Source organism: Anguilla anguilla, chromosome 10 (assembly GCF_013347855.1).
Source record: "Anguilla anguilla isolate fAngAng1 chromosome 10, fAngAng1.pri, whole genome shotgun sequence".
NCBI classification, from domain to species: domain Eukaryota; kingdom Metazoa; phylum Chordata; class Actinopteri; order Anguilliformes; family Anguillidae; genus Anguilla; species Anguilla anguilla.
The window spans coordinates 7,985,624-8,013,563 of NC_049210.1; the positions used below are offsets into that span (position 1 = coordinate 7,985,624).

A 27,940-nucleotide genomic window follows, 5' to 3' on the forward strand; every position below is an offset into this window, starting at 1 on the left:
GAGTCAGCATTGCTGTATACTGGTTTTTACTAAATTAAGCCAGAATAATCAGTTTGTAGAAAAACTTTCTAATATTCTCCAGTAATCTAGTCATCAACCATTTCTCAGCAACCATTTAGAACAGGACCACTTAGATGTTCAGCCAGCTATCTGTCCAGCGTGGGTATGCAATGGGTCCAAAGTTTAGGACATTACAGTTCAAAATGATCAACTTTGACTTCAGAAATTTAAACTGATCTGAATTTTTTTTTTTTAAACCCAAAAAGGACCTCAAAGACAAGTGTTATCACAAGCAGTATGTTTGTATGCATGAGCATTTTAATCAGACAAAGCAGGAACACGTTGGTTATAATAGCATAAACATTATCAAAACCCCAAAAGATAACACCTCTTTTTCTCAAAACACAAGGTCTGAAAATGTTCATAGGCACCGCCTACGCTCAGTGATAGCTGTTGGTTGGTTAAAATGAAACAAACTCAAAAGGAAGCAACGTAATGGGGCCTTATCCATGTCCGTCGTTAAAATACCACTCCGGGACGACAGTGCAAAATTCTGATCCGTTCAGGTATTTTAGAAAAATACTAGTAACTACTACTTCATAAAAAACACCAAAAAAAGTCAGTATTTTGCTTTTATACACAGAATTGCTTCTAAAAGTCTAAATTATATTTCAGTCTAAATATTTTGCACTGCATAGCAATGCAACCATTTTTTTTTGTCCCCTGGAAGAATCACGAATGTTGCTCTGCCCCGAATTCTGCATGGAACCAGTATTTAACAGCGTTGCTAATGACAAAGGTTTCAGTTATTCTCTTTTTATTTAAATGACAAAACAAAAAAAAAAAAAAGAAGAAAAGAAAGCAAGCAAGCTTCCATAGTGAACATTTGCGTGTTTGTTTTTTTTCTTTTATACAGCTTCAAAACATTTGAACAGACTTAATGTTTTGGTTATTTACATATCAAACAGTATACTTATAGCCCTCCGAAAAAAAAAAGGAAAAAGCAAAAATGTGGAATGCAAAAAAAAAAAAAAAGTATGAAAATCAAATGTGTGAAAGTAGTATTGTGCAATATTTGTCTGCCTTTAAAGAAAAATAAAAGAACGGCAGTATTCCCTGCAATTATTTTACTTTTAGAGATACAAATGGAAAAGGAAAAAAAAAACCCAGCGGACATCCATGTGATATAACTTTGCCTCTCCCTCAGTGTTGAGATTTGAACAGAAAGGTCTGAAACGTTTCACATAATTCACGGTATTCCCTCTCCTAATCGCATACGTACTAAAAAATACAATGAATTCAGTGACATTTCCAAAAAGAAAAAATAAATCCTTCTCATGAAACTGCAGCAGTTTAAATCACTGTAAGCAAACCAACAACACAAAACAAACCACCCCCCCCAAACTCATTCTGTATTTATTTATAGTAAATTAAAAATGACATAGTCCTTTGTGTACCGTCTGTGTCTGTCCCGTCTGACTGGCACGATGGGGGGCCAAAGACCTTGTTGTGTCTAACCCCCGGACTAGGCAACTCCAAGTCTCCAGGGAAACAGAATGGGGGGGGGAGGGGTAACTGATTTTCTGCCCCCCTAAGCACATGTGAAAAAAAAAACCAAAAAAAAAAACCGAAGGGCTCAGAAGTCGAATCCACCCCACCCTGCATGCCCACAAGGCCTTAGGTCTGTTCCACTTGGAAAAGTATGTACAATCCCTTGTAGGAACCCAAGGGGGCGCCAGAGGGCCTATCAGTGTGTGGGGTATCCTGTGGTTCCCATGCCGGGCTGGTTAGCCAGCACACTGCCATTGACTCCCTGGGCAGGTTCCACAACCCCGCCATTAGAGACAGCACTGAGGCCCGTCCACCCTGCACTGGCCTGCAAGTGACTGCAAACAGGGGGGAAGAGACAGACAAAACAAAAACAAACAAAACAAAAACAAACAAAACAAAACAAAAACAAAAAAAAGAACGCCAGAAGGTTAGAGAACAGGAAGAGGAGGAGGACGAGGAGCAGGAGGAAAGAAAGTGAGAGTAAAAGGAGAATGGGAGGAGAAGATCGAGGGAAACATCCCCGCCCGTGCTTCTAACTACGTTTTTTTTTGTGTGAAGAAACAGGATTTTTTTTTTTTTTTTTTACTACATTAGTCCACATTTAATTTGCTAGCCGGAGGCGAGGAAACTGATCACTGGCTGTGGAGTTAAGACACCATTTTGGCTGAGATCACCGTGAGTGGTTTACATACAGCTGTCAGCATCACTTCAGCATGGGAACAGCATGCCTTCCTATACTATACACCCCCCCCCCCTTAATGAGATTACATGAGAAGCACTGGAGTAAGCAAGCATGCAAAGAAACGTGTTTTAATTACATATAACGGTCACGGCAGAGAACAATTAAGCCTCTGGAGGCCTCTACGAAAACCTTGAGATTTCGGGCAGAGCGTTAAACACCGGCGGTTTCCACGGGCGTCACTGTCACTCAGATACAAGTCATTGGGTTTAAAAAACAAACAAACAAACAAAAAAAATCTGAATTGACAGTCAAATCAAAATGTGTCCGAGTCCCTGATGACACTTAAATTGTGTACCTTTCCATGATAATTTGATTAAACACAACCATATCCTTGCTCCGAAATGCAGTGGTTTACACGTACACACGACCATCTGCACTAGTACTACACACACAAGCCGTTTCCTCAGCAAGGGACGTGCCATTAAAACTGCAACAGAAAAAGCCAGTTAAATTTCAGCTTGCAGAAGCAGTTCCTTAAATCAAACGCTGCCACCGGCGAGGAAGGCGCTGTAGCTCTTCAGGGAGTTGTCTTTGGATATGCTACATTAGCACAGTGAGAAGTGTGGCAAGGAAGCAAATTAAATTTTACATCCAGTTGGTTGGGAATACAACAAATTACATCACAGAGTTCTTTTGCACTGCTTTTCAGAGGCTGCCTGACGTCCGCAGCAGAACGGGCAGTTTGAGCAGACAGCCTGCCAACGCACCGCGCCAGGTTTACACAACCCATTACACTACCCACTTACAGCGTTTAACTTACTGCACACCAGTGGATCGCTACTGTGTTTTTCTCTTCAGTCCAACAGTGCCATTTCCTTTCACTGAGCGAGGAAAAATGTAACAAAACGTGGACGATCGACTCCGGAGAGCAATAAAAAAAAAAAAAAGAAAAAAAAAAAGTACAAAACAAAATGAAGAATGGATGTCGTGCATGGTGTGAGCAGTAAAACATGGCACCCCAAATCGAGAGTGTTACTCAAAACGATACACAGAAGAACTGGGAGCTCCGAGGGGCTACAGGGTGTGGCATAAGAGAGGGCGGGGCCCCAGGGGCCCATTTCATCTGTCCAAAAGTCCCAGCTCAGTCGGTGGGGACCACGCAGAGTGGAGCAAATGGAATCTGCAGTTCATCATATGGTAATACACTTCAGGAGAAAAATAAGAGTATATATATATAGGAGGACGACCGGAACGGTGACTGTTGTCAAGGGCAACAGGGCAATTGGGAGTTTTTTTTTTTTTCCATACCCCCCCCCACTCAAAAAAAAAGGGGGAGAGGGGAGGGGGGCAAAAAAACCAATATGCAAGAAATCTCAGCAAGTGATTTAAAAAAAAAAAAAAAAAAAAAAAAAAGTATGTTTTTCTTTTTTCCTTTTTAAATTTTTTTTGTCTTAAGTGGGATCGGGACAGTGGAGATGGAGAGAACACGCTCTCTCGAGTGGAGCTCCAGCCCATCGTAGCGTGTCCTCCGTTAAAACCCCCAGCAGTGGAAATTTTGGCCGCACCCCTGGGTGTTGGGGGGAGGTGGAGGTGGGGGGGGGGGGGGGTGTGGGGGCACATACTTACTTGAAGCCCTGCTGGTTCCAGGCCTGCCCGTAAACACTGTACGTGGGGACCTGCCAGCCGTTGGGCACGTACTGGCCGATCTGCTGAGCGTTTCCGTACCACTGTCCCCACTGGCCGCCGTAAGGCTGGGCCGCAAAGCCAACTTTGTTCTGCTGCAGGACGGACGGACAGACAGGAAGTGTTAAAACACCGCTAAAGTAAATGCGCTAACACAGCAGCCGGTATAGTCACACCAGTGACAAACTGTGCCCTCTGAACGCAAGGTCCTCCAGACATGGGCCAAACGATCGCTTAGAAGAGCTTCAAAACAACCCAACGGGAGAATGAGGTGTTGTGACATCAAAAATGGGTGGAGCTACAACTAGCTGTCAATCACCAACTTGTTCAAACGATCAAAATTTTTCGCTCTTCGCAATGTATCACAATCATTGATACAAATCAGTCCGCTACATATAGATCTATTTTTTAAATGTCAGGATACCCTATTCTCCCATTTCTAATTTGAACATTCAGACATGGATAAAATTGCTGCAGATTACTGCCATTTTTACAAGAAATTATCCAGTTTCACCAATATTCAAAGCGAAAAATCTTCCATACGACTAATACATTTCATCTCTTGCCCAGGAGTGTGTGTAATTTTCCTGGTTTGTTTCAAGTGTGTGTCTCAGGTGAGGTTGGGTGTGGTTTCAGGTGTGTGCGTCTCAGGTGAGGTTGGGCGTGGTTTCAGGTGTGAGAGTCTCAGGTGGGCGGAGCTTGTGTACCTGGGGCATCTGCACCTGCTGCATGGGGTTCATCATGTCGGGCGTCTCCTTGCCCCAGTAGCACTTGACCACGTGCCCTTCTATTGACGTCCCGTTGACCGAAACGATGGCATGGGCGGCACCCTCATGGGAGTTGAACCTGCAGGGAGGAGGAGAAATGGCTTAGCGGCTTATGGTAGTGGAAAAAATGCGACCTTTCTAGTGTCAAAACAAGAATGCCACATTGACAGAAATATGCGGTATGAAGCAAAGAGCACATAAACAATCTGAGCAGAGTTGGAAAAGCTCGACATGCCTCACGAAGGAATATCCCTTATCCGGGAACACTCGGATCTCCATGATTTGTCCAAAGGGAGAGAAGGTCTGTCTCATCAGTTGTTCTGCAACACACAAAAAACCAGTCATACAGAACCGCTCACACTGTGAAAATGGAGTTTGCTTGATTTTGAACAACAATTGTAACAGTAGCAATAATAGTAGTAGTAGAAATAAAAATTATAACTACTATTATAATAAATATAATAAAAACATTACTAATTTACAAAAAAGTTGTAAAACAATATGAAAAAATAAAGAAGAAGAGTGATGATACATAGAAGTGCAATACTGACCCGTGAGGCCGGTAGTCACTCCCCCACAGTAAACTGTACAGTTACTGGGGCTCGACTGGTTCACCACCTCGTCGAAGGACAGGTGCTTGGTGTTACCTTTGAGTGACAAACAAACCAAGGGGAAATCAGCGTATTGAACATGCTTCACAGCTGTAACAGGAAATTTAAATATTTAACAGCCAAATTCAGGCAAAGCCAGGGTTCTATTATGCCCCACGAAAACAACAAATAACACGTCTGTACACATGGGGCCGACGCACTCTCCTCAGGTGTCTGATATTCAAAATAAAATTATAAAATGTATGAATCCCGTTATCTACAAACGAGACGTGGCCAGCAGTGTGGCGCAGAAGTTGAAGAACTGAGTTCGCAGCTCAGACTGCAGGCCCAGGTCATGGGCGAGGCTGCCACTGTTGTGCCCATGAGCTAACCTACTTAGCATGAACCGGTAAAATGGCGGTATAACTGGATCATATGTAAAAACGCACGTCCCTGCGGGTGAGAGTGTCAGCTAAGCAAATGTGTAACCGTAAAGCTGCTGTGGAGCGCGTGGGGGTGCGGGGGTGCGGGCGGGGCAGCAGCGGGCCGCACACTCACTCTCGTACGCGGTTTTGGGCGCGGGGGGCTTTCTCGTGGCCCAGTTAGTCCTGATCTGCCTGCCGCCCAGCCACTGCCCGCCCATCTGCTGAATGGCGTTCTCCGCATCCTGTAGAGCGCAGAAACATGACTCATCGTTCATAATTAATGTCACAAAACGCTATTTAATTCATACAGTGCCGCGCTGCTGAATAGCACACTACAGAGCATATCAATACGCCCAGCCAATCACAGAACAGTACCTTCCATTCCTAAAAGAAAAACACTAATTTCCCCCAAATTTCCCACACCGCTAAGAGTAGCCACCAGAGGGATAGATGATGTATAATTGTCCATCAGGACTCAGGATCAGAAATTCCCTTTAAACATGTGCATTCCCATTCATGTCCCTGCTAATCTGACAGGTGCACAGTACACTTACCCACTTATTGAAGAAAGAGACGAAGCCGTAGCCTTTGGACTTGCCGGTCGCCATGTCCTTCACAACGCGCGCATCGCTGTGGAAAAGCAGGCAGCATTCAGAGAGCGTCTGACTCATACAGAACTTTCAACAGGCATTTCAACCTGAAGCAGGAAAGTACAGTACATCTTCAGCCATCAACTCTCTGTAGGATCGTCTGGAGCCAACAGGAACTTACGATATCCTCCCAAAGGGTGCGAAAGCCGCTTTGATGTCATCTGTGGTGATTTCAGGGCTCAGGTCTCCCACAAACACGTGGAAGTGATCTTAAAACACACAGAAGAGAGTTTAGCTCAGGCCAAGGAGGAAACAGCTGACCAGTGTGTGCAAGATGTGAGCGGGACTTGCACGATGCTTCAACTTACTGCTGGTGTCCTTTTTCTGACTGCTGGGGGTCGTGGCCCAGTTGACCTTAACTTCCTGGAGGAAGGAAAGAGAATGAGAGAGAGAGAGAGAGAGAAAGAGAAAGAGAGAGGGAGAAAAGGAGCAAGACAGCAACAGAAAGAGAAAGAGACAAGGCAGAATTAGACCTCTGTGGTTACGTGGATGACACAGTTCAGTCTGAGTGGCACTAAACACCAGCCTCCTAGCACAACATGTGAACGTCAGCAGTGCTGAGTAGGGGAGAAACAAACCAAAATCAAACCAAAAAAAGAAAAATACAGGGGGGAAAAAAAAAACCTGATCACACTCAACTGTAGAAAAAGTTCTGCTTTTTTTTTTTATATAGACAAAAAAATTTGGTTTAAAATCTAGGAAGTAAAAAAGTCTAAACAAGGGACTTACAAACGAGTGAAATTATGAACTTGTATTACTCCTCAAATGGTCCTTCAATACCTGTTGAGGATAAAATATTTGCACTGAATATATTTGTTTATACGGTTTATTTGCTGTGAAGCTTCAGGCTTAGCAAGAGAACACATGATACAGAAATGGTCAAACAGGGCATGGTACTGAGAGTGAAACAGCTCAAGTGCACTCTTAACAAATAAACCCCTTGTGTACTACGACTGCATTACAAACTGTGTCAAAAGTCATGAAGCTCAGAAAAAGGACTTGCCCTTTTCCATGTACAAGGCTGCCTATTATGGCATCAAATATCCGTATCGGTGCATTGTCCATCAGTACGTGCTGCGATCTAATGCAGACAGGATGCCATTTTGGCTCCAAAAGCCTTAGCTAACCTCCTAGCCTAAGTGGCACAAACCAAAGAGAAAGTAAATCTTACCTAAAAGGATGCACACAGGAAGGTGCCATTCTGCAACCATGCACTACGGTTGCAGCACCGGGCATGCCTGTGACCCCCAAAACGGGAGCATCACGATTAGCAACACGAAATAAACACCAATCAATACAAACCATTCGAGTTCTCCTAAACAATGCATCGACCAGAGACGGCAAATTGAGGTACAGTCAGAAACTTGAAAGCAGTAACTTTGGGGGGGGGAACTCAGGACAATATCCAGAAGGAATGCAACACAGCAACATTTCAATTATGTGCACAATTTTCAATATAAGCTTACACTACACACGAAACAGACATTTTATCCATAATACAAAAAATGTGTGTATATATAAATAGAATAGCACAGAGAACAAAAGTTCAGAAGCAGACAAACGAAAGCTTTATCCTTCCTAAGAAAATTTTCAGAGGAATTTCTCAGTGCAAAGACATCATTGGATACCTGAACATCACGCATGCAAAATAATGCATTCACACGCACAAAATGAGTAAAATGGTGGGGAGGGGCGCGGTCCTTTGGCGTGTGATCTAAGGAGGGAAAACGTACGGAAGCATACAGGTTCCCAAAAAAAGATAATTCCCCACTCACAGACAGTCCACAAAACAAAAAAAACGCCATTAAAGTTCCAAATCAATACGGGGCACATTTTCAACAAGGTCACATGATCATCAGGAATAAGGTCGGTTAGGCTTTTCCTGAACATTGTATCTGCCAAATTCAATGCGCATCTGTGCCAGAACCGACTACTACACTTTTATTTTTAGATGCAAAGCACCTCGTGGACCTGGCTAGTAACTCACACATGACACTCACATTTAGCACGCTGAGAATTCTCCACAAGGGGGAGCTATTAGCAGGCAAGTAGCTGTAATTGGTGGGGGTCACCTAAGAATGGTGCTTTGCATCAATGACACCGTGTGTCCGTGTTAAAAATGCAGGAATTCTTTGACAGAATTCTAGGATGAAGCTGCTTCCCAGCTGATTGGTGAAGGCAAACATCATTAGCCTGTCGGCAGCAAAAATATGAAAACTGCACGGGGAATTCAAATCAATAAGCATTCACTGTGAGCCGCCAAGCAATGGCACCGGGGTGATCTAGTCAGTGCACATTACTCAACTGCAATCGTCCCCCTTAACAGGCCAAAGCGAGCACATTCTTCAAATTTACAACGGAACAGCCTTTTTCGACAGCGAACAAGTAAAATATTAATCCATCACCTGGCACGTTTTTCCCAGACAAACACTGTTCTGTGTTAGTGCGCTTTCGCTGTTGTACAAACATGTCTAAACAGTTAGGCTAGGTTTCTTTGGAAACAACACGCGCTAGGGCATTTTGCGCGTTGTTTTTTTTTTTACGACAAACTGCAGCCGATGCTACGGAGACAAGGAAATCTCGGGCAACGGGAAAGACTCCTAAAAACCACCCCTTACAAAGTGTGCTGCCAATGATAAAACTGCAGCGAGAAAACAAACGCAGTTTAGTAACAAGAGAAAACGTTAGACTTGAGACCTGGCACGACACCAATGGCTTCTAGCAAAGATGAGCAGCAATTACGGACTTGAGATTTCCATTCCAAATATGGGAGTAACGTAAACACTTTTTAAACAAGCACTTTACGAAAAACAATCAGAACTTTTTTCCTGTCGGGGCTACTGTGACGAATGCTATTCAGAGCTCCAATACACATATCTGTGAAGAGTGGACTGGCCAGAGCCAGAAAAACTACATTCTCTGAAGCAAATTTTATTTATTCATAAGCGGAATTCTGTGTGTTGTCCACAGTTTAGGAGAGGCTGTGGCTTCACTGTTACTGTATTACCACACCACTGCTGTAATAAGATAAAGAATCGTGAAAGAGGCCGGTCTGGGCAGAGAAATGTCTTCTTTAAAGCGGCACGACGCGTTAAATGAGCCCTCAGGCAAGACTCGGGATTTTATACCTGCAACCGAAAAACGAGAATGATACATTTTGAAATCGGATTAAAGTAGTTTTTTTACGGGAACATAAAATAAAGTCTGGAAACCTGGAACAACTCCAGGTATTTGAAAAAAAAAAAACTGAAGCTGCAAATTATTTCCCACTGATAGGATTTAGAGCAGTAGAAAAGGACTCCCATGGTAGACTGGCCCTACGGCTATCATAAGGGCACTATACACCTGTGGCTGAGACTGAAAGCACTGAATACCTGAGCACTCCACGCATTTAAACAGGTACTTTACACAAATATAAAACAGTACTTATGCAGAATACACACACGGGCCTTTAACATGTCCTGGAAAAATGTGGGCCTCAAACACTGGAAATGGGTCTTGTTTACATCTCTGATAGACATCTAAATATATTTGTCTTGATAATTGTAATTAACAAATAATTATAACGTTTACAATTACTTCAGGATTTAAAAAAAAACAGCAATTAGGATTTTTTCCCCATTAAAGTGCATAAATATTAAGTTGAGTTGGTATTCATTATTAGAAGGCTAAGACTTCTGGCACCACCTTGCCTTCCCTGCAATTTCAAGTACAGGTTGCACATGCTGTTTGCAGCATGAAGTACAGCCTACATTCATTTTTTCCACCCCCTGGATTGTGAAAATTACAGGGGGTGGGAAGATCTGAAAAGCTGCTAGCCTGCTTTCAGGTGTGTTCTCAAGCTCAGAGGATTCAAGCAGGGACACGCCAGTCCTGCCCATCTCAGAACATCACATCCTCTAAGAAGCAAGAGTCCTCTAGACCTTCAGAACTGACCGGTCGTTGTGTCGAAGGCTTAACTCACTAATTTCAGACTTAGCCAGTTTAATGGAACTAAAAAATGAATGCCACTTAATGTCACCAAAAAAATACAGCCCTTACTACGCTCCAAAGAAACCAGACTGGGGCATGCTTTCACCTGTTAGTAAAAATAAATAAATAAAAAACAAACTACAGTACTATGCAGTTAACATCGAATAGTAGGAAGACAAAACCATTAGCCATAGTGGTTCAGTCCCGTCACACGCTCTCAGTATGTCATGGGAATGAGTGTTATTGTCCTCCTATCATATGCCAAGTGGCATTTTTTACTTCATTCACTTCTCCCACTTTTTATGACTGGAAAACATTTTTAAAATATCGCCTGGAGAGATAATGTAGATGTGTTTCAAGTCCTTTTCGAAGGGCGCTACTCGGAAAATAAATCTGAAGGATAGACTATTACTTAGAAATCCGAATAACAATTTCATACTCACTCGTAAACATTACTTTGCTCATCACAGCCAAAGTCCGGCTGTACTGAAGTCCTGCATGTCAGTAGTTCCCCGCTAACACTGGAGAGTTTATGGGGTAACAGAACTAAGTCTGACTAAAGCAGATAGCCAAGATGATAAGAGCACAGCATAAACAGAAGGCACGAGACTGAGCTACAAGCCAAAGCCCTGCATTAAACCAGGCTTTTAAATATACATTTTAAATAAATGTTAAAGATACACTCACCACTTATTTTGATATACATTTAAATAAAAGGTAAATATACCATAAGTTGAAAATGAGCCCAGAAGCGATGTTCCAAGCAATATTCAAAATCATTATGATAGTACAATTGGTGTATGCCATTGTTAATTTCCTAATGAAATATTTAGCATGGCAGGCAAGGAACAAGCTTTACCAAGGTGTAATGTGTACGCTACTTACCAGTTGGAAATGTACACTGATTGGTCATATTCAAAATTTCTCACTTAAATCTATACATGGTAAAGCACTCCATTTTGAGTATGCTGGTGTAATTATCAATATGATTATTGCCAAAGATTTATTACCAATTATTTATCTGCAAAATAGCTCAGAATTTAAATAAATGTAAGAAATTTAACATATACAAGTATAGAGAAAAATGACTTACTTGTGAATAGTCGAATTTGATTGCCGAGAGCTACAATACGGCATAGAAAGGATTTTTATGAAAAATGTGATCAGTTGGTAATAAAATTCTAACATGTCAAAATGAGTCTACGGGAATCTCGTGGCTGTACCTCAGCTCGGACCACCGTCCCCACCCGTCCCAACTCACCCTGTAGATACGATAGCTTACCTTACCCATTATTTTACGTCCGTTCATCGCGGCCAGCGCGGCTGCGGCGTGCCTGTGCTCGTAGAACTCCACAAAGCAGTACGGATCGTTACCGGCCGTCTAAAGGTAGCGGACACAGAGGTTAATTCTCACGGACCATCCGACGGGCCAAAGAAAAAAAAGCTCTCGCTCTTGAAATCACAGCGGAAGGGTGGTTCCGTCTGCTCGTCTGTTTCCTAGACCAGAACTCAAAAAGGTGTTCAACAAAGAAGAACTTAAAACACAGTTTTTTAAAAAGGATGCAGAAACATTTCTATATGCAATATCAGTGCGTGGGGCAACTCTATTCTTTAACAATAACTAGCAGCGTTTTTGCATTTAAACACCACGCAAATAGACAGCATGCAAGGCAACCAACAGAAAAGTTTAAGAACTCACGTCTACGATCATTTTACAGCTCTTGCAGGGGCCGATCTGACTGAAGAGCTGCAGAATGAGGGCCTCAGTCACATCCCGGGAGAGGTTCCCCACGTACCTGAGACACAGGTAAAGAGCAGGTGAGAGAGACAGGGCAGCATGGCGCATGCAGCACGAAGACACGGACAGTATGACACACTCACACAATGAGCTCATTTTCTTCACGGATTCATATGAAAGGGCCATTTTAATTGCAAGCTCACTGAGCTCTATTAAATCTCTTTAACACATTTTTTGGGCTTGCTTTTACTGAATTTGTGGGGTGAGTTATTGAATGCTATTGTGTATGGGCATTTTTTACTTGAAGCCAGCTTTTATAATTTTTAACATTTTATTGTAATCTTTTCGATATTAGTAATGAAAACAAAAAAAAAACGAAGGACTCCGATTTTGATTATGCGAATAAATTTCATGATCGACTTTGTTCATTTTATTACTTCTTAATCTTGGTTTCTGTCTTTTCTGCAATGCATTTTATTCTTGTGAAGCACTTTGTACCTTTGTTTTGAAAGGTGCTAAAATACTGGGGAGGCATATTAGCTACGTTTAAATGCTACAGCTTGTTGGGAGAACGGCTATGAAAATGTGTGTGTGGTTGCACATTCAGGAATTATAGTCCCAAATTTATGCGCCGTTGTGTCAGTATGAACCGAGAGCAAGGTGACGGAACTAGGCGGCCGCACTATCCAACAACGAACGTGCCCGAATTGCCTGGGAAGCACAATAGACCTGTAAGCTCAATTGTTAGATACATTTTCAGTCAATATAGTGTTTTGCAAGGTAGCGATCAATACTTTAATATTACTGCGACTCAATTAGAGAACATTTGCGCGGCTTGTGTATATACTGATACTGTGAAGTGTTAGCACGAAGAACTGGAATCGAAACAGTCACGTCATCACATCCTTAAACCGGTTTCGGAGGCCAAGCCACGGACGCCGACTTGCGGCCTGTCCCTGGCTTCCCAGTACGCGGGTATAAACACCACGATCTGTCTTCTCTTTAATATCACGGTATAAGAGACATGCCACTTAACTATACATTGCAGATCATTTTAAACACTGCACAATCCGTCGGTACTATAACAAGAAAAACAATATATTTAATCTGAGCTCAACGGTAGCTGGCCAGCCTAACGTTAGCTACACTGGAAAAAAATGGACACGTCTAGGTTGCTGATGCTAACTGGCTAGCAAGCTAACACGCTGACAGTCTGTCAGGTCGGTCTAACCGGTTACAGTGAGCGATCGAGGTTAAAACACAACCGACAAAGCAAACATTTAATACGGTAAACAATAAATACACGAATTGTGTAACGAGAGAACTAGTAAGACCGCAAACCCGCTAATAAACTAGCAATGGTACTCACAGTGTCTTCGGCTGTTCGTCGTCCATCATCATCATGCTACCGATAGAGCGCGAGATCAAACACCAAGAAAGAAATCCGTGGGTGTCCTACTGTGTAATGATCTCGGTTAATTTTCCTTGCGCGGCGTTTCCTTGTCGTCCACTGTGTTTTCTCTAAATAAGCAGTAAAAGCTTGTAAATATAAACCGGCGCCACCTGTACCAGCAACCAGACCCAATTCTGAACAATAGAAAGGCGACACAAGATGGCGGAGAAATGAAAGCGGATATACGATTCCGCATGCGCAGTTTCGGCCCGGAAACTGAGTAAGCGATTTCGCTGTAGCGTGCTAGAAGTTCATATCATTAGAGCGAACGGAGTTGATGGCCGAATTCAAAGGTAGCGGTCCTTTTTTTGACATTGAACACATATTGTGTGTAAAATGTAATTTCAGAACACGTGAAGTCAGAATTTATGTCTGACATGACCTGACATTAAATGGCATTTTGACTTGGATCTGTGTACGAACAGGACACCTTGGAGACGTCCAGGTTGAAATCTAATACCCAATACATTTAGCTGCTAAAACGATAACAAGCATGGTCAACCAAAATTGAAAGCAATTTTAGTAACCTTCAGAATTTGGCACATGGAAATGGAGGCTATGTAATGGTGGTACGTGGTCACACACTGTGCCAGATGAATCAGATAAGTATGATATAGATATATTTTTTGCACTTCTGCATTCACCCAGCTGAAGGAGTGAATTTGCCTCAGGTCTCACGTGAACTGACGCACATTTACCTGTCTGCAAGCCGAAAGGTTCACACAGTACTGAGCCTGGCAAGGTTGACAGTCCATTATGAGAAAAGGCAGTCAAACTTCTGGGAGGGTGCTTTGTAATTAAATGGACAGCTCTGAACAATCGCAATTGCAACATATCCTAAGGCATTGATATATAACTAAATGCTGATTAGTCTGCTAGAAGCCAGAATGGAGAGAAACCCAGTCTCACATATGTGATTTACCTTTGATTCAACATCTGTGGGCGATATACCACAGCACTGTTTTGGTAGAGATGCACATTTCTGCCGTATGAAAGCTGGTAGCCAGTGGGTACCCAAGCTGTGGTTAGGAAGAACTAATACAGTGGTAACCTGAGGGACCGCGGCTAAATTATGCCACCCTAACCCTGGCTGACTACAAGCTCCTCGTAAACCACTGGCCTAACCAGGACTCAAACCTGTGACTACAGGGCCCAGCATGCTCTTATTTGGAGTTCCTTCAGCGAAAGAAGCCTTAATGACACTGCAAATGGCATCTGCTTTTGTGATAATTCAGTTCCAGATTGTGGGGCCTGCTACTGCCTTAAGAACTAGTGCTTTAGCAAGATGTGCTACATGGAAAAATAAAGGTGTTACTGTTGTTAACCCATTCTGCACACTAGGCTGCTGAATTGGTCCTCTTGGACACCTTTTTATTATTAAACAGCTAGTTTTTTCAATCAGTATTTCTGCAATATCCATTTTGTAAAGTCTTTAACCCACAGGAACATGCTATATTTTATTTTAATGTAAGATTACCCTCTCCGTGTGTCATTGAAGTTTCACTGCTAGAGGAACTGGTTTAAAAAACTTGAATTGTCTTTGAGTAGAAGGTGCAGCACCAATATTACAGGTTCTTGTTATTTGTTTATACAGTTGTTTCCAGGTTAATCACTTAATAATGCATAACCATTTTAGTTATGAATAGTACCTAAATAAGGGCCTTGCTGTTCAAGTTCATGAGTGAATTATCCTGCTACTTTCCAGAAAACACTGACTAGAACCTTCACTGGTTTACAAGATCTCTAACCTGGAAATAGGTGTCACAATGGTGGTATTATAAAAATTAAGTACAATTACTGAAATCCAGTCACACAAAAAGAAATGAGAAAATATATAACAGAAAGAATGGGTGAAGATATAAAAAAAGAGGTAAATAACTTAGGGTTCCCCTTTGCTGGTGGTGGAGTTCATTAATTTAAAAAAATAAAATGGCCACAGGGTGCGTAGGATCAATGACAGAAGAACCCAGTGGAGGTAAATATATTTTATTGTTTGCACAGTTAATGGTATTCATTTGATGCCTTCATATAAACAAGTAAATTTAAACTCAGACCAAAGGTAAATAACAGTAATTGCATGGTATTTCCATGGAACATCTTCAGATAACCAGAGGTAGATTTGTAGAGAGAGTGTATATGAGTTAAGAGGCAAAGATTTACTAGATATGGCTTGAAAAGGAAATCAGTTTCCCAAACTGATGAAAAATAGACGAAAATCACTTTAATAAACAATTAGCTTCATTGTTGTCCATGGAGACTCAGCACCACGCTATTAAAATGTGCTTCTTGTACAATAAACACAATCAAAGCCAGTCTTCTGTGGGTAGGTTTTTGGCTCACGTTATTGGCTGGTAGATACTGAGTTGGACGATGTGATTGGTCAATGTGGTACGGAACGGATTAGCCCAAGATTCAGCTGGGGAGCTGTGTGTGTATCTGAGCCAGTGCACAACAAAGTGCTCAATACTTGTAACTATAATAGAGTTCACACTGTCCCTTTTGTATTTATACAAACACTGATAGAGTTTATTTATTTTACTACATTTCTACGGTGCAGTTTGCAGCTCAGCCGGCGTTTCTTCATGCATTGTGTCCAGGGACATCTTCTTTCTTGCGATTTGACACTGTCTGTTTTGTGGTGGTCTTTTCTTTAACCGGCCGTCACCACGCCGGTCTCTGCGGCGCTCATCTCAGCTGCTCAGGTCCGTGATTTTCGTAAGGTTCACGTAATTGTTGGGTTCAGTCTTTCCTGTTTTATTTTCAGGCTCGCTTGATGCATCTTTACCACTGGTATTCAGAGGAGGGAGGGACAGTGTCTTAACATTCTCTTTCATTCCAAAGGGAAGCATTTACGTATCATTCACAATTCATTCGAATATACCGGTATAAAATCTCAAGCAGATGCTGCACAGTGAAACAAAGCATAGATTCTTCAAATTTTATAGAATTATATCAAAGCAGAATTATATAAAATGTTGACCTAGCAGCTAAAAAAACATGATACATGCTAATATCAATATCCGTTGATGTATGTCACTCTAAATGGTATTGTTTATCATTTCAAAGGTGTACTAGTAGTCCCTGTCAAGAGAACAACATTGCAGCCATTGTTTGGAAGAGCCTTGCAAATAGCAGACACCAATTAAACCTGTTTTTGTTTTTGCCAGACACCACATTGATGCAGCAGCTTCGCAGTTATAAGTCTATGCGATCACTTCTCTGCTACTCTTTACCAAAAGCTCTCTGGTCCACTATATTACATACAATATTGAAATTGAAATTAAATATTACTCATTGGTTGATTGACTATAAAGCAAAAGATTGATGGGGACACTGACCTGGGGAGGTGAGGCTGTGGGGGCCGCAGGTGGTTGACAATAAAGAGGCTGAAGATCACAGCGGGGATGAGGAACACACAGCACCAGCCCAAACAAAGCCAGAATCCATTCTGCACGCAAGCAGCGAGAGAACTCGGTCATTACAATCAAACACACAAAAGATGCATAAATGTCTATCCCACACAATCCACAAAGTAAGTAATGCGGAAGTAAAATTCACAGGAAAAATTTCAGGGTTAAATGTACTCTTACTGAGTACAAATGGTCCCTACTGGACTCATATGCTGAATTAACACTGGAAAGTTTACTGTGTTTATATAGAACTTTACATACAACATTCTGCAGTTTGAATGTGCTTCATTACATTCTGTTCATTTAGCAGATGCTCTTATCCAGAGCGAGAGAGAGAACATAAGTTGAGAGAAGAGAACATAAGTTCATCCACATGAGCTATGTGAAAAACAGCACAAGGCCTGCCTAATACCATTCTCACACCATCAAGTGTAAATCCAGTATTAACCAAGCACAGAAGGACTCAGCCGTCTCTCTTCACAGTCTGCTGTGCTGTCCTTACAGTTTCTCTCACTTTCAAGTTGTTTTTGAATCCAGTTTGCACTTCTACATTACTTTTGATTATATGTGTCATTGCCAGAAATGTCACCTAGGTTAGGAAATGCTTCCTAATTTGACAATGTTAATTAAAAAAAAAATCTGATTGAATTTACTAATTCAGCAAGTTGAAGATTCTGAGTGTTGTTACAGGTTCTGAACAGCAGAGGGCAGCCATCGTCAAAACAAGTGCGGCGCTTGGCAGTCACATGGCAGTCACTGACACTCACCCAGGGGTCGACGACATTCTCACACGAGGACGTGTACACATTATCCAGTGATATAGGCAGCCATTGGCATTCCAGAATTTCATTTATAATCTGCAAACAGAGGAACACGATGGTGCATCAGTTAGGCTTTGTCCACCTGTAGTTTTTTCTAAGTTTCATGTCGGCCAACACTTAACACCCTAAGCAAGAAAACCTGCAACAAATGTAGTGCTTTTTTAAGAAGTTAAAAAGCACCTCTTTTATTTTGGGGCACAATTTTAGTGTTGTGTTTGTGTTGTAGGATTTAAAAGCAGTTCTAATCATTTAACATCAATTCAAAGCAGTGAATGAACTGGTTATAAAAAAACAATGTTGAGTGCTGAGTCACAATGAATGTCGTACAAGGAAGAACAGAATCTCATAAACCTTTATTTAGTTTGAAGGATTTTTTTTTGTTTGATTGACGAAACACAGAAGCGATACTGCAAAACCAGTCTTTCAAATATGTACATCACTACATCTGCTGTCTGCCAAACTTGCTTTGCATCATGTGTCTGTTTCAAATTTCTATGTTTAGATGAACAACAGTTTCAGCAGACATTGTGTGGTGACTTCATAATTCATAAATGCCTTTGGTTAAGGAATGGGCACTTATGGAACACAGGACAGGAAACGCACCTTTCCACCATCTTACTGCAACCCTTGAATGTATTCAGAAGGTCATTAGAAGTTAAAAGTTCCACTCATTGTGGTTCTTTAATTCAGGTGTTCTACATTAGGCATATTTACAAATGGGTTCACTTTAACTCCACAAGGTGAATCAAAATATATAAATAAAGTACATGATTGTGTGCACTTGATTTGCAGATACACTATGACTGTGTTCCACAGTGATTGGCCAGTTAAGGAGGCTGATGAGCTCCTGCCTTCGACGAATACTAAAGGAGATCCTAAACATTCCGCTGCCACAGCATGCTTAACGAGCGAATATCTTCTGTGAAATAAAATATAGCCTCAGATATAGAAACGTTTTCCCCTCCGCACGTCAAAATGAGCGCAAGTACGTCTTTAGCTACTGCTGTGAAAGTAAGCAGTTCACCATTTACTTTAACTCAGGCAGCTTCCCCGCACAACCCACCGCCCACATTCCGCCTTCCCATGAGCCACCTGTGGGTTTTGAGGCAGTGGACTAGGTGTGGGTGTGCCAGTACTCACCGTGTGACGCGCCCAGTCCAGGTACTGGTCCAGATACATCTCCCCCTTGCGCAGAATGCACTGAGAAACCTGCCAGACGAACATGACCTCGCATTATTATACACTACGTCACATGTCATTACATACGACTACACTAGATTAATCGTATTGCATAGCGTATGTTTACATTAGATTACATTACGTCGTATATCATGTCATTATATTACATCACATCACATTACATTACATCAACACAGAGTGAGTGCAGAGTGTAGATATTAGACCTACATTTCTCACGATGCTTGGCACAGGTTTCTGTAGTCTCTGTTGCATTAGCCCAATGCTGTCCAGGGCTTTGTTTATGTTAGCCTAGCGAGAAAAGAGAATTTGGTCGGTGCGCGAACATATTCATGTGTCCACAGTTTTTCTTATGTTTAAATGTTCAAAATTTATGCAACCATTAAAATTACAATTAAATGTACAACTACTACAGTGGAAACAATCAATATGAATTGTATCACCAATGTCAAAGTCAATGACATATTTCCATTGGGGTCAGATATTTCAGTGGTCTTTGCTAGATAGTATCTGCTAGATACTTTTCAGTAAAAAGTTACCCATACATTCTCAAAACGTGAAATGACCAATTGTATTTGTGAGCTGAGCTAATGGTTGTATCCCCCTCTGTCTGTACAGAAGACGATAGATTCGATAGCGAGGTGCAGGGCCCATCCATGCACTACAACAGTGACATAGCCATGACTGTACACTTCTGTCAGGGTCACCTTGAAGTGCGCACTGATCATTGACAGGGCGTTCACACTTGTGTTCATCGTTTCCTGTAAGGAAACAAAGATGGAAGAGCAGTAATTATGCAATAAGGCAGTGGTGCCCAACAACCCTGTTCCAGGAGATCCACCATCCCATAGATTTTCATTTCAACCATAATTTGGCACACCTGATTTCACTAATTAACAGCTCCGCGAGATCTCTAGCTGTTGAACGAGGTGTGCGTTGTTAGGGTTGGAGTGAAAAGTAGCTCCCCAGAAACAGGGTTGGGAACCACTGCAGTTAAGTGTATTCCTGTCAAAAACAGTTCTTGAAAATTAATGACCATACTCACTTCAAATTATTTTAAATGACTTGAACTTTACTGCTGATGCAAAGCTAATTGTGACCTGATATATAATGTGTATGTGACATCCAGCAAACAGATGTCTTGTGTATTGTTTACTTTTACACTTCCCTAATGCTGTAGGAATGTTGTGAGGACAGATTCCTAATGTTGTAGGAATGTTGTGCAGATGTGCAGGCAGAATCCCAACGTTGCAGGAATGTTGTGCGGACAGAATTCTAATGTTGTAGGTATGTTGTGCGGACAGATTCCTAATGTTGTAGGCATGTTGTGCGGACAGAATCCTAACGTTGCAGGAATGTTGTGCAGACAGAATCCTAACGTAGGAATTTTGTGCGGACAGAATCCTAACGTTGTAGGAATTTTGTGCGGACAGAATCCTAACGTAGGAATTTTGTGTGGACGTGCAGACAGACTGTACTCACGGCATCCTGTTCCTGCTGCTGGGCCAGTTTATTCACTTCCCTGGTCTTACTGGCCTTGCTCTTCAGGTCATTCCTTATGCTCTCATTTGTCTGTGAATTATAAGGAAATGTGTTTTTGAATTTTATCTTCCTCCTCATGGTCCCGGTGATACCGTTAAATCTTATCTCATTCAGGAAAGAGAAAACACGCACTTGTGTTTGTGCTGCCACGTCCAGCTGTTCTGCCAACGCTGTGAGGTCTGTCTTCATCACTGGCCTGCTCAACTGCAGTGAGTAAACGCACATACAAACACACCATTACTAGTTGCCATTGTACTTGCCAGTGTATAGAAAAGAGACATAAAAAGACCCCAAAAAACCCATATTTGTCATCGTGACACAAGCACATATGATAAAATAAAGAACACCAGCAAATGCTCCCCTGTGGTTTATTCACAGTGCAACGTTTCGACCCAAGAGCACTTCGTCAGGCATGCATTTATTTTCTCATTGTCTCGTTCGTTTGCCCTGCTCCTGGCCAGACCAGTTGGATGAGCGTATACCACATTCTTTTCACATAAATATGAACCACACACCGCACACAGGTGTGTGGACACACACATACACATACTACATACACACATGCATACATACTACATACATACATACATACGTACGCCCACACGCTAATGCACACACGTTACACATACCAGAATGCCAAATGCAGCGTAGCTGATGCTGTCGATGCCGCTGTCTCTGAAGCGTTGCATGTTCCTCGTCCCTTCTGAGGGCAGCAGCTGGAAGTTCTCCAGGTTTACGGAAATGTTGTGGATATGCTGCCTGAATCCCACCATGTACTGAGCCGGGAATGGGAAAGAGTGCCAAATCAGCTTCTGAGCTACACATAGTATTTTAAAAAAATGTATTTCGGTATCCGAAAGCAGCGTTAACTTGTATATTCGCCAATATACTGTGTAGCGAAGTGTTCCGATGTCTTTTCTAGTCGAGAAAATATGTTTTATTTCACTATATGTGGGAGTATATTCCATTTCCTGGGCAGTCTCCAGAACAGTACCTTGCTGACATTGAGGAAGTCGTCCATGTCAAACATCTGCCTGAACTGCATGGAGTGGAAGAGAGACTGCCCGGTCTTACAGCCACTGTGGAAAATGGCACACACACTTACGCACACGCATGCACACACACTCATATAAACACTCTGAGACACCAAGACACCAAGCATTCAGGGGAGCATTGAAAGACTCACACAAAAATGGTTATGGAAAGGATCCCTGTGATAGCTGTGAAAGAGAAGGAGGGAGGTATGGAGCTCACGAGTAAATTTCAGCTGTGCTCAGGTTCAGTGAAGGGGTGGAGCTGTTGTCAGGCTGACTGATGTTCAGGCTGCTGAACAGGTCATCGTATTGGTCGAAAAACTGTGTGGGGAGAGACGGGCAGTGTGATGTCATAATGGTCATCCCTCTAAGACAAGTGAGCTGTGTTCAGTTCAATTTCAGTGTGGTACACTGCCTCTTCTACCATATATACTATTACCTGGGTGAAAACAGGGTTATTTATCAAGTTACACATAATATTCATGATTATTTTCTTGTCAATGTTCTGCAGTGCAAAATGCTCTCTTAAGTGGTACTGAACACACATACACACACACACACACACTCGCACATACCACACACTCATGAAAACACACACCTCAAAAATCTCCCCGCTTTTCCAGCTCCTGCAGCCCAAGGTGTGGACGTTTCCTCCGAAGAACAAGGCGATGAAGACGAGGATGATGAAGAGCCAGGAGAAGATGAGGGTCATGAGCACTGCACTGCAGGCACAGGGAGAGAGACAGACAGACCAGCTACAGACAGACACACAGAAAAATGCAACAACCAATAGCATTCTGGGAATTCAGGACATTATACCAGGTACCAAATAATGATGGTATTACAGCTTATAGTGTGGTCCTAGTCTTACGTTTAATTGCTAAGAGGCTGTAAGCTGTGAACCAGTGGTCTCCAACCCTGGTCCTGGACAGCTACAGGGTCTGCTCGTTTTCATAGTGACTCTGCACTTCATGAATCAATTAGAGCAGTTGATTGCACAGTTAACTCAACTCACCTGGTGTCTTGGGTCTCAATTGGGTGCTGAATTTAAGGTGAAAACAAAAACCAGCAGACCCTGTAGCTCTCCAGGACCAGGGTTGGAGACCACTGCTGTGAACACTAATGTCCTGAGTATGGCACACGCACAGCCATGTTCAGAGGGATAGGGTGATTAGGGGAGTGTTGGGCTAAGTGTGAGGCTGGTGTACCCACACTCGGAGCAGGGTCACGGCGATGCGCTCCAGCTGGCCCTGGCCGTGGGCGGGGCAGAAATCAGGGCAGCACAACGCCGGCAGGCCCAGGGCGAGGCCCACGGCAGTGAGAACCACGATGAACAGAATCAGAGTACAGAACGTGACAGCCACCGCCCACCTGCAGAGAGAGAGAGAGAGAGAGAGTGTGTGTGTGCGTGTGTGTGTGCATGTGAGTGCGTGTGTGGTTGTGCGTGTGTGTGTGTGCGTGTGTGTGCATGTGTGTGTGAGTGCGTGTGTGTGTGTGTGTATGTGTGTGTGTGTGTGAGTGCGCGTGTGTCCCCACCCGTACTCTCCTAGTCATATGTCCTCACCATGTAGCAAAAACCTGTATGCATATGTGTGCGTGTGTGAGTGTGTGTGTGTGTGAGAGTGTATGTGTGTGGGTGTGTGTGTGAGTGCGTGTGTGAGTGTGTTCATGGGTGTGTGAGTGTGTGTGTGTGTGTGTGTGTGTGTGTGTGTGTGTTCATGGGTGTGTGAGTGTGTGTGTGTGTGTTCATGGGTGTTTGTGGGCGTGGAGGGTGGAATGTTTCCAGAGGAACACAGTGTTACCTTTGGTATTCGTAGTGGTCTATATCTTCCTCATAAACGCTGATCGCATGTCTGACATCAGACACCACATCTGAGAGAGACTGCAAAGAGGGAAACTGCTGGCTGGAACTATTCAGTGATGTACTGGTGTTCTCCCAGTCACCCATAAGAGCTGTTCAGATAAGAGAGATAGAGATGGGGAGACAGAGAGACGACAGAGAGAGAGAGAGAGAGAGACGACAGAGAGAGAGAGAGAGAGACGACAGAGAGGGTGAGATCAGGAGAGAGAGAGATGGAGAGAGGGACAGGGAGAGAGAGAGAGTCTGTTTCAGTGGTCCTTTTGCTGAGAGGCTACCTGGTGGGCTATAGGAGGACTGAGGTGGATCATGTGATGACGCATGGAGGTAATAACTGTTCTAGAAATAATATGGAAATAACTATATAATGTACTTGCCACAGCTGTTCACCCTAGTCAAATGAATAGACATGATGTTGATGCTATTCTGAGTTTCTCTACTGCATCAAGCATGCCGTTCTGCCTGGATGAAAATAAATGACTGATAAATAATAATTCTTCTGCGACTCGCATCCATGTACACACCTACACAACCGCACACATTGCTATGATCCAGATGTGCAGTTGCATACATGGAGAGAGAAAAATATAGTCATAATAATTAGTCAGAATGATAATAAGAAATGTCTTTCTGACCTTTTACAGAAGGTGCCATCTGGTTTTTGCAAATCTGGGGAATTCCATTGAAGGAACTGTTAGCCTGCAACACAAAAGGACTGATTTAATCAATGCTAGCGTTAGGAACAAGGAAATACTTTTTGTTTCCTGGTAAAATCGTGAGACATATGGTGCCTTCTCTCCTCTGTATCTCTAAAAATGGGTTATTGTGTAAGGTGCTGGTCTACATGTGGAGAGAGAGAGGTACACCCAGAAACCTCCTTCTTGCTAACCACCCTGCCACCATACCACCCCATTGAACACCTGTAGCAACAGAGCCACAGTCAGGGAGCACCTTCCATGCCGTAAGGACGAGCACAGCTTCTGTTTTTGTCTTTTTTTTTTTTTACATGCAATTTAGGTGAATTTCGCTGATCAAGTGAAATGCCTCACTGGGGGAGCTGAACATGCAACCTCTAAGTTGTGAGTCCCGGACCCAAATCTTTGGGTGCTCTCACCTGTTCCAACAGGCCTGTGAACTCCGCCGCAGGTGGAAACCTTTCTAGCTCGGGCTGCACCGAAGGGACCTGTAAGGACAAAATCGAAATTTACAGAGGCATATCACACTTCTGCTGCATTAAAAAATTTTTTTATTGTTATTCGACTCAGTTCTTTTGCAGTGAAGAATTAAAGTGGGTAGGAATGCAAAGGATGCCAATCATGTGTAGGGGGGTTATCAGGCGGAAAGACATAGAGCTGTAGAGAGATCCAGTTTTAGCGGAAGTTTCAGCAGGACACCATGGGTAAAATCCCCCAACTATTTCAGAAAGTACCAAGGGATCTTTAATGACCCCATCACAGTTCTGGGGCACTGGGTTTCTATTTAGCCCAGAGCAAAGAGCACCCCCTGCTGGCCCACCCACACCGCTTCCAGCAGTAACTGTGCTTTCTCATCCAAGTATTAATCAACCCCATACGTGCTCAGCGGCCTGCAGCTAACTGGTTAGGAGGGTGCTGTACCTTACTGTGGGCCAGGTGATTGGTTCAGAGGGTGCTATACCTTACTGTAGTCAGTGTCAGTTCACAGCTGATTGGCTGGGAGGGTGCTGTACTGTACTGTAGTCAGCCGATTGGTTGGGAGGGTGCTGTACCTTACTGTAGTCAGCTGATTGGTTGGGAGGGTGCTGTACCTTACTGTAGTCAGCTGATTGGTTGGGAGGGTGCTGTACCTTACTGTAGTCGGCGTCTGTGCGCAGCTGATTGGGTGAGGGGAGGCCGCAGTCGGGGCATGAGTCCCTGGTCTCCTGCAGGCCCTGTCTGAGCTGCACCAGCTGGGCGTTCAGCTGCGTCTGCCTCTCCTGCATGTGCGATCTGAGCGTGTGCACAGCCTGCAGGTTCTCTCTGGCCCCGACAGCGTCTGCAGGTGTGAGGGGGAGGCGCGACGGAGGCGCGGAGGAGGCGTGGGGGAAGACAAAAGAATGTTGCTCCATATACTGGTGAAAACAGATGTTCCAGTTATCTTCCAGAGTCATGCTGGTGTCTTTAAGGGTTAAATTATTTTTTTAATCATTTGATCCAGGTCAGGTACACCTCATGACCACGTTAAGAGTTTAAAGCAACTGGTTTGAAAGTGGTTTGAAATAATGATGAGCGGTCACATCCGTTCTCATAAGGCTGCAGATCTGATGTAATTCCGCCAAAATGGCACCAGAAAGCTGTACGTGGAGGCCGCGTACCTTGGACTGAGACTGACAGGTTACTGAGGGCCTCCTCCAGTTCTGTGCCAGACGATGCGATGACTGCTTGGCCAATGTCGTCACCAACACCTGAGAGATAAACCACCAGAGATCTGTCAACGATTTTAATTCCGGTTTATTATCTAATAGTGCGAATGATAAAAGTCTGTATTCTAATTTCTATTTTAGGCAACATTAATGAGCAATAAAAGATATTCTATTCTAACAGGTTGTGATTTCTTAAAATTAAAGAGGGCAGAAACAGATTAAACAGAAAAGGGCTAATTACTTTCATAGGCTGTGCAACAATATATTACCATTCAAATGCTTTTCAATGTTCGCTTTGGGTATGGAGTACATCTCGACAATTAGATCAAGTTTCTGTAAAAACATAAGATTGCACAGGTTATTCATATTCTGGTATGGATTAGGCATACTAATTTTTCACCCTCACAGATTGATGGAGAAAGCCGGGCACATCTTATGTATTTTATAACACGATTGATCAAGAAGAACTATGTGTGTATGTTTGTATGTATGTGTGTGTGTGGGTGGGGTGGGGGGGGCGGGGCACTGACCTCTGGGATCGATTTGAGAGCATCCCTCATGTCCCCCAGACTGGACCTTAAATGGTACAGGCTGGGCTTCATGCTCTCTCTGGTTCTGTTGTTGGTAGTGAAGGCCAGAATCACGCCTGCCCTACAGGTACACACACACACGTGCACACACACACACACACACACACACACACACACACACACACACACACACATAACAAAGGAACACAATGAGAGTTCAGTGCACCAGCACTCCAGCTCACTAAGAGTCATTTCACATAAGATCAGGAGTACAGATTATTTCAGGGATACTACAGACCAATTCAAGGGTCCTCAACTCAGTGTACACATGCAGTCAATGTGTGGAGTAGTAGAGGCAGAAACTAGGGGTATTTTCAAGACCAGGACCGATTCTGTGTTAGATACTATCTAGTCTGTAGGTAATCAGAGCACTCGGCATAATTTAGTCAGGAAAATGGCCAGCATTGTTGGGCTGAATGGCCTGTTCTCGTCATTATGTTATGTTATGTTATGTTATGACTGGACTGGGGTTAAACCTGCAGACACTATGGCCCCCCAGGACTGCGGTTAAACCTGCAGGCATTATGACCCCCCAGGGCAGGAGTTTGACATCCCTGCCCTAACCTCCTTTCCTCCAAAGCAGGAGTCTGCAGCCCTGGTCATAGAGAGCCAAAGGGTTCACCTCAAAATCAGCAACCGATTTAGACCAAGGAAACCAGGTGAGTGCTCAGTTGCTTTGATTGATTAATTAAATGCTGAGTAACCAAACCTGAACATCCTGTTGCTCTCCAGGACCAGGGGCCCTCAGCATTCATGAACAAAAGGATTGCACAGTCTGCAGGTAAAACACTGTGTGAGGGGGCGTATGTCAGGTGCTTGACATGCCATTGACCTCCCATTGTGAAAATAACAGTGGGGAATGGGAGTTCTTAATGCAGTGCTGTTCTTGGGAGGGTTTACCTGTATTCCTACAGCAAAATGATTATATTCCAATGTATAAGTCTGCTGCGTAAATGAAAACATGAAGTGGTAAGTACCACTGTGTAATCTATGGAAAGCATATGTAAAAGTGAATGGTGTAGTCCACATGTCCCAGCGAAACCGTACTATTTTTTTCACTTACAGGAGTAAGACGGTGGTGGCAGCTAGGCAAGTTGCCATAGCAATGCCCCAATGACGGTGTGACGACAGCGACGACAGGGTGCTCCCTCCACTGTTCCCATGGAAATGCCTCCAGGTGAAAATTCCGCCCAGGACAGGCACGAGGATCATGTACAGGAGGGCCAGAATCAGGCACACCAGGTACCCGGCCTCGTACCCAGCCACCTGGGGAGGGGCGCGTTTCCAACAGACACAGAGGCGTTTTATCAGCAGGAAGTTAGGCACAGAGCGGAGCACAGGGGATTACATTTCACATGCTGCGCAGTTGCCACATGAATAAAATCAGGGTTTGAATTACACTGTAGCTTTCGGGGGGGGGGGGGGGGGGGGGGGGGGTCTGCAGTGAGATTCTGGGGGGCGGCGGGCTGGTTGGAGGACCAGGGGAGCTCAGGTCTTTTTTGGGGGGGGGGGGGGGGCAGGGGGAGGAGGGAGGTAGGTGAAATGATGTGACTTGCTGATATGGTTGTCAGGGCAACCCTACAGTATGTAGTTCCCC

General features: G+C 43.4%; 2 protein-coding genes across 2 annotated transcripts; both read right to left on the reverse strand.

The window, feature by feature from the left end:
- Window positions 1-296: 296 nt before the first annotated feature.
- On the reverse strand, window positions 297-13,685 carry LOC118237234 (nucleolysin TIA-1-like). The gene is made up of 12 exons (XM_035435738.1): window positions 13,428-13,685; window positions 12,020-12,116; window positions 11,603-11,701; window positions 6,657-6,711; window positions 6,470-6,557; window positions 6,253-6,328; window positions 5,832-5,940; window positions 5,235-5,330; window positions 4,919-5,003; window positions 4,624-4,762; window positions 3,860-4,011; window positions 297-1,886 (listed from the first exon to the last, which is right to left on the reverse strand). Exons 1-12 carry the CDS (start codon window positions 13,460-13,462, stop codon window positions 1,748-1,750), a joined length of 1,170 nt encoding a protein of 389 aa, XP_035291629.1. The 5' UTR covers window positions 13,463-13,685; the 3' UTR covers window positions 297-1,747.
- Window positions 13,686-15,206: 1,521 nt separating this feature from the next.
- LOC118237233 (prominin-2-like) lies at window positions 15,207-27,672 on the reverse strand. The gene is made up of 21 exons (XM_035435737.1): window positions 27,407-27,672; window positions 26,284-26,404; window positions 26,023-26,086; window positions 25,706-25,795; window positions 25,199-25,386; window positions 24,488-24,556; window positions 24,009-24,072; window positions 23,318-23,468; window positions 22,728-22,886; window positions 22,114-22,237; window positions 21,736-21,836; window positions 21,476-21,560; window positions 21,111-21,257; window positions 20,614-20,685; window positions 20,422-20,511; window positions 19,647-19,700; window positions 19,150-19,230; window positions 18,883-18,951; window positions 17,689-17,778; window positions 16,850-16,959; window positions 15,207-16,298 (listed from the first exon to the last, which is right to left on the reverse strand). Exons 1-21 carry the CDS (start codon window positions 27,553-27,555, stop codon window positions 16,202-16,204), a joined length of 2,175 nt encoding a protein of 724 aa, XP_035291628.1. The 5' UTR covers window positions 27,556-27,672; the 3' UTR covers window positions 15,207-16,201.
- Between the last annotated feature and the right edge of the window lie 268 nt (window positions 27,673-27,940).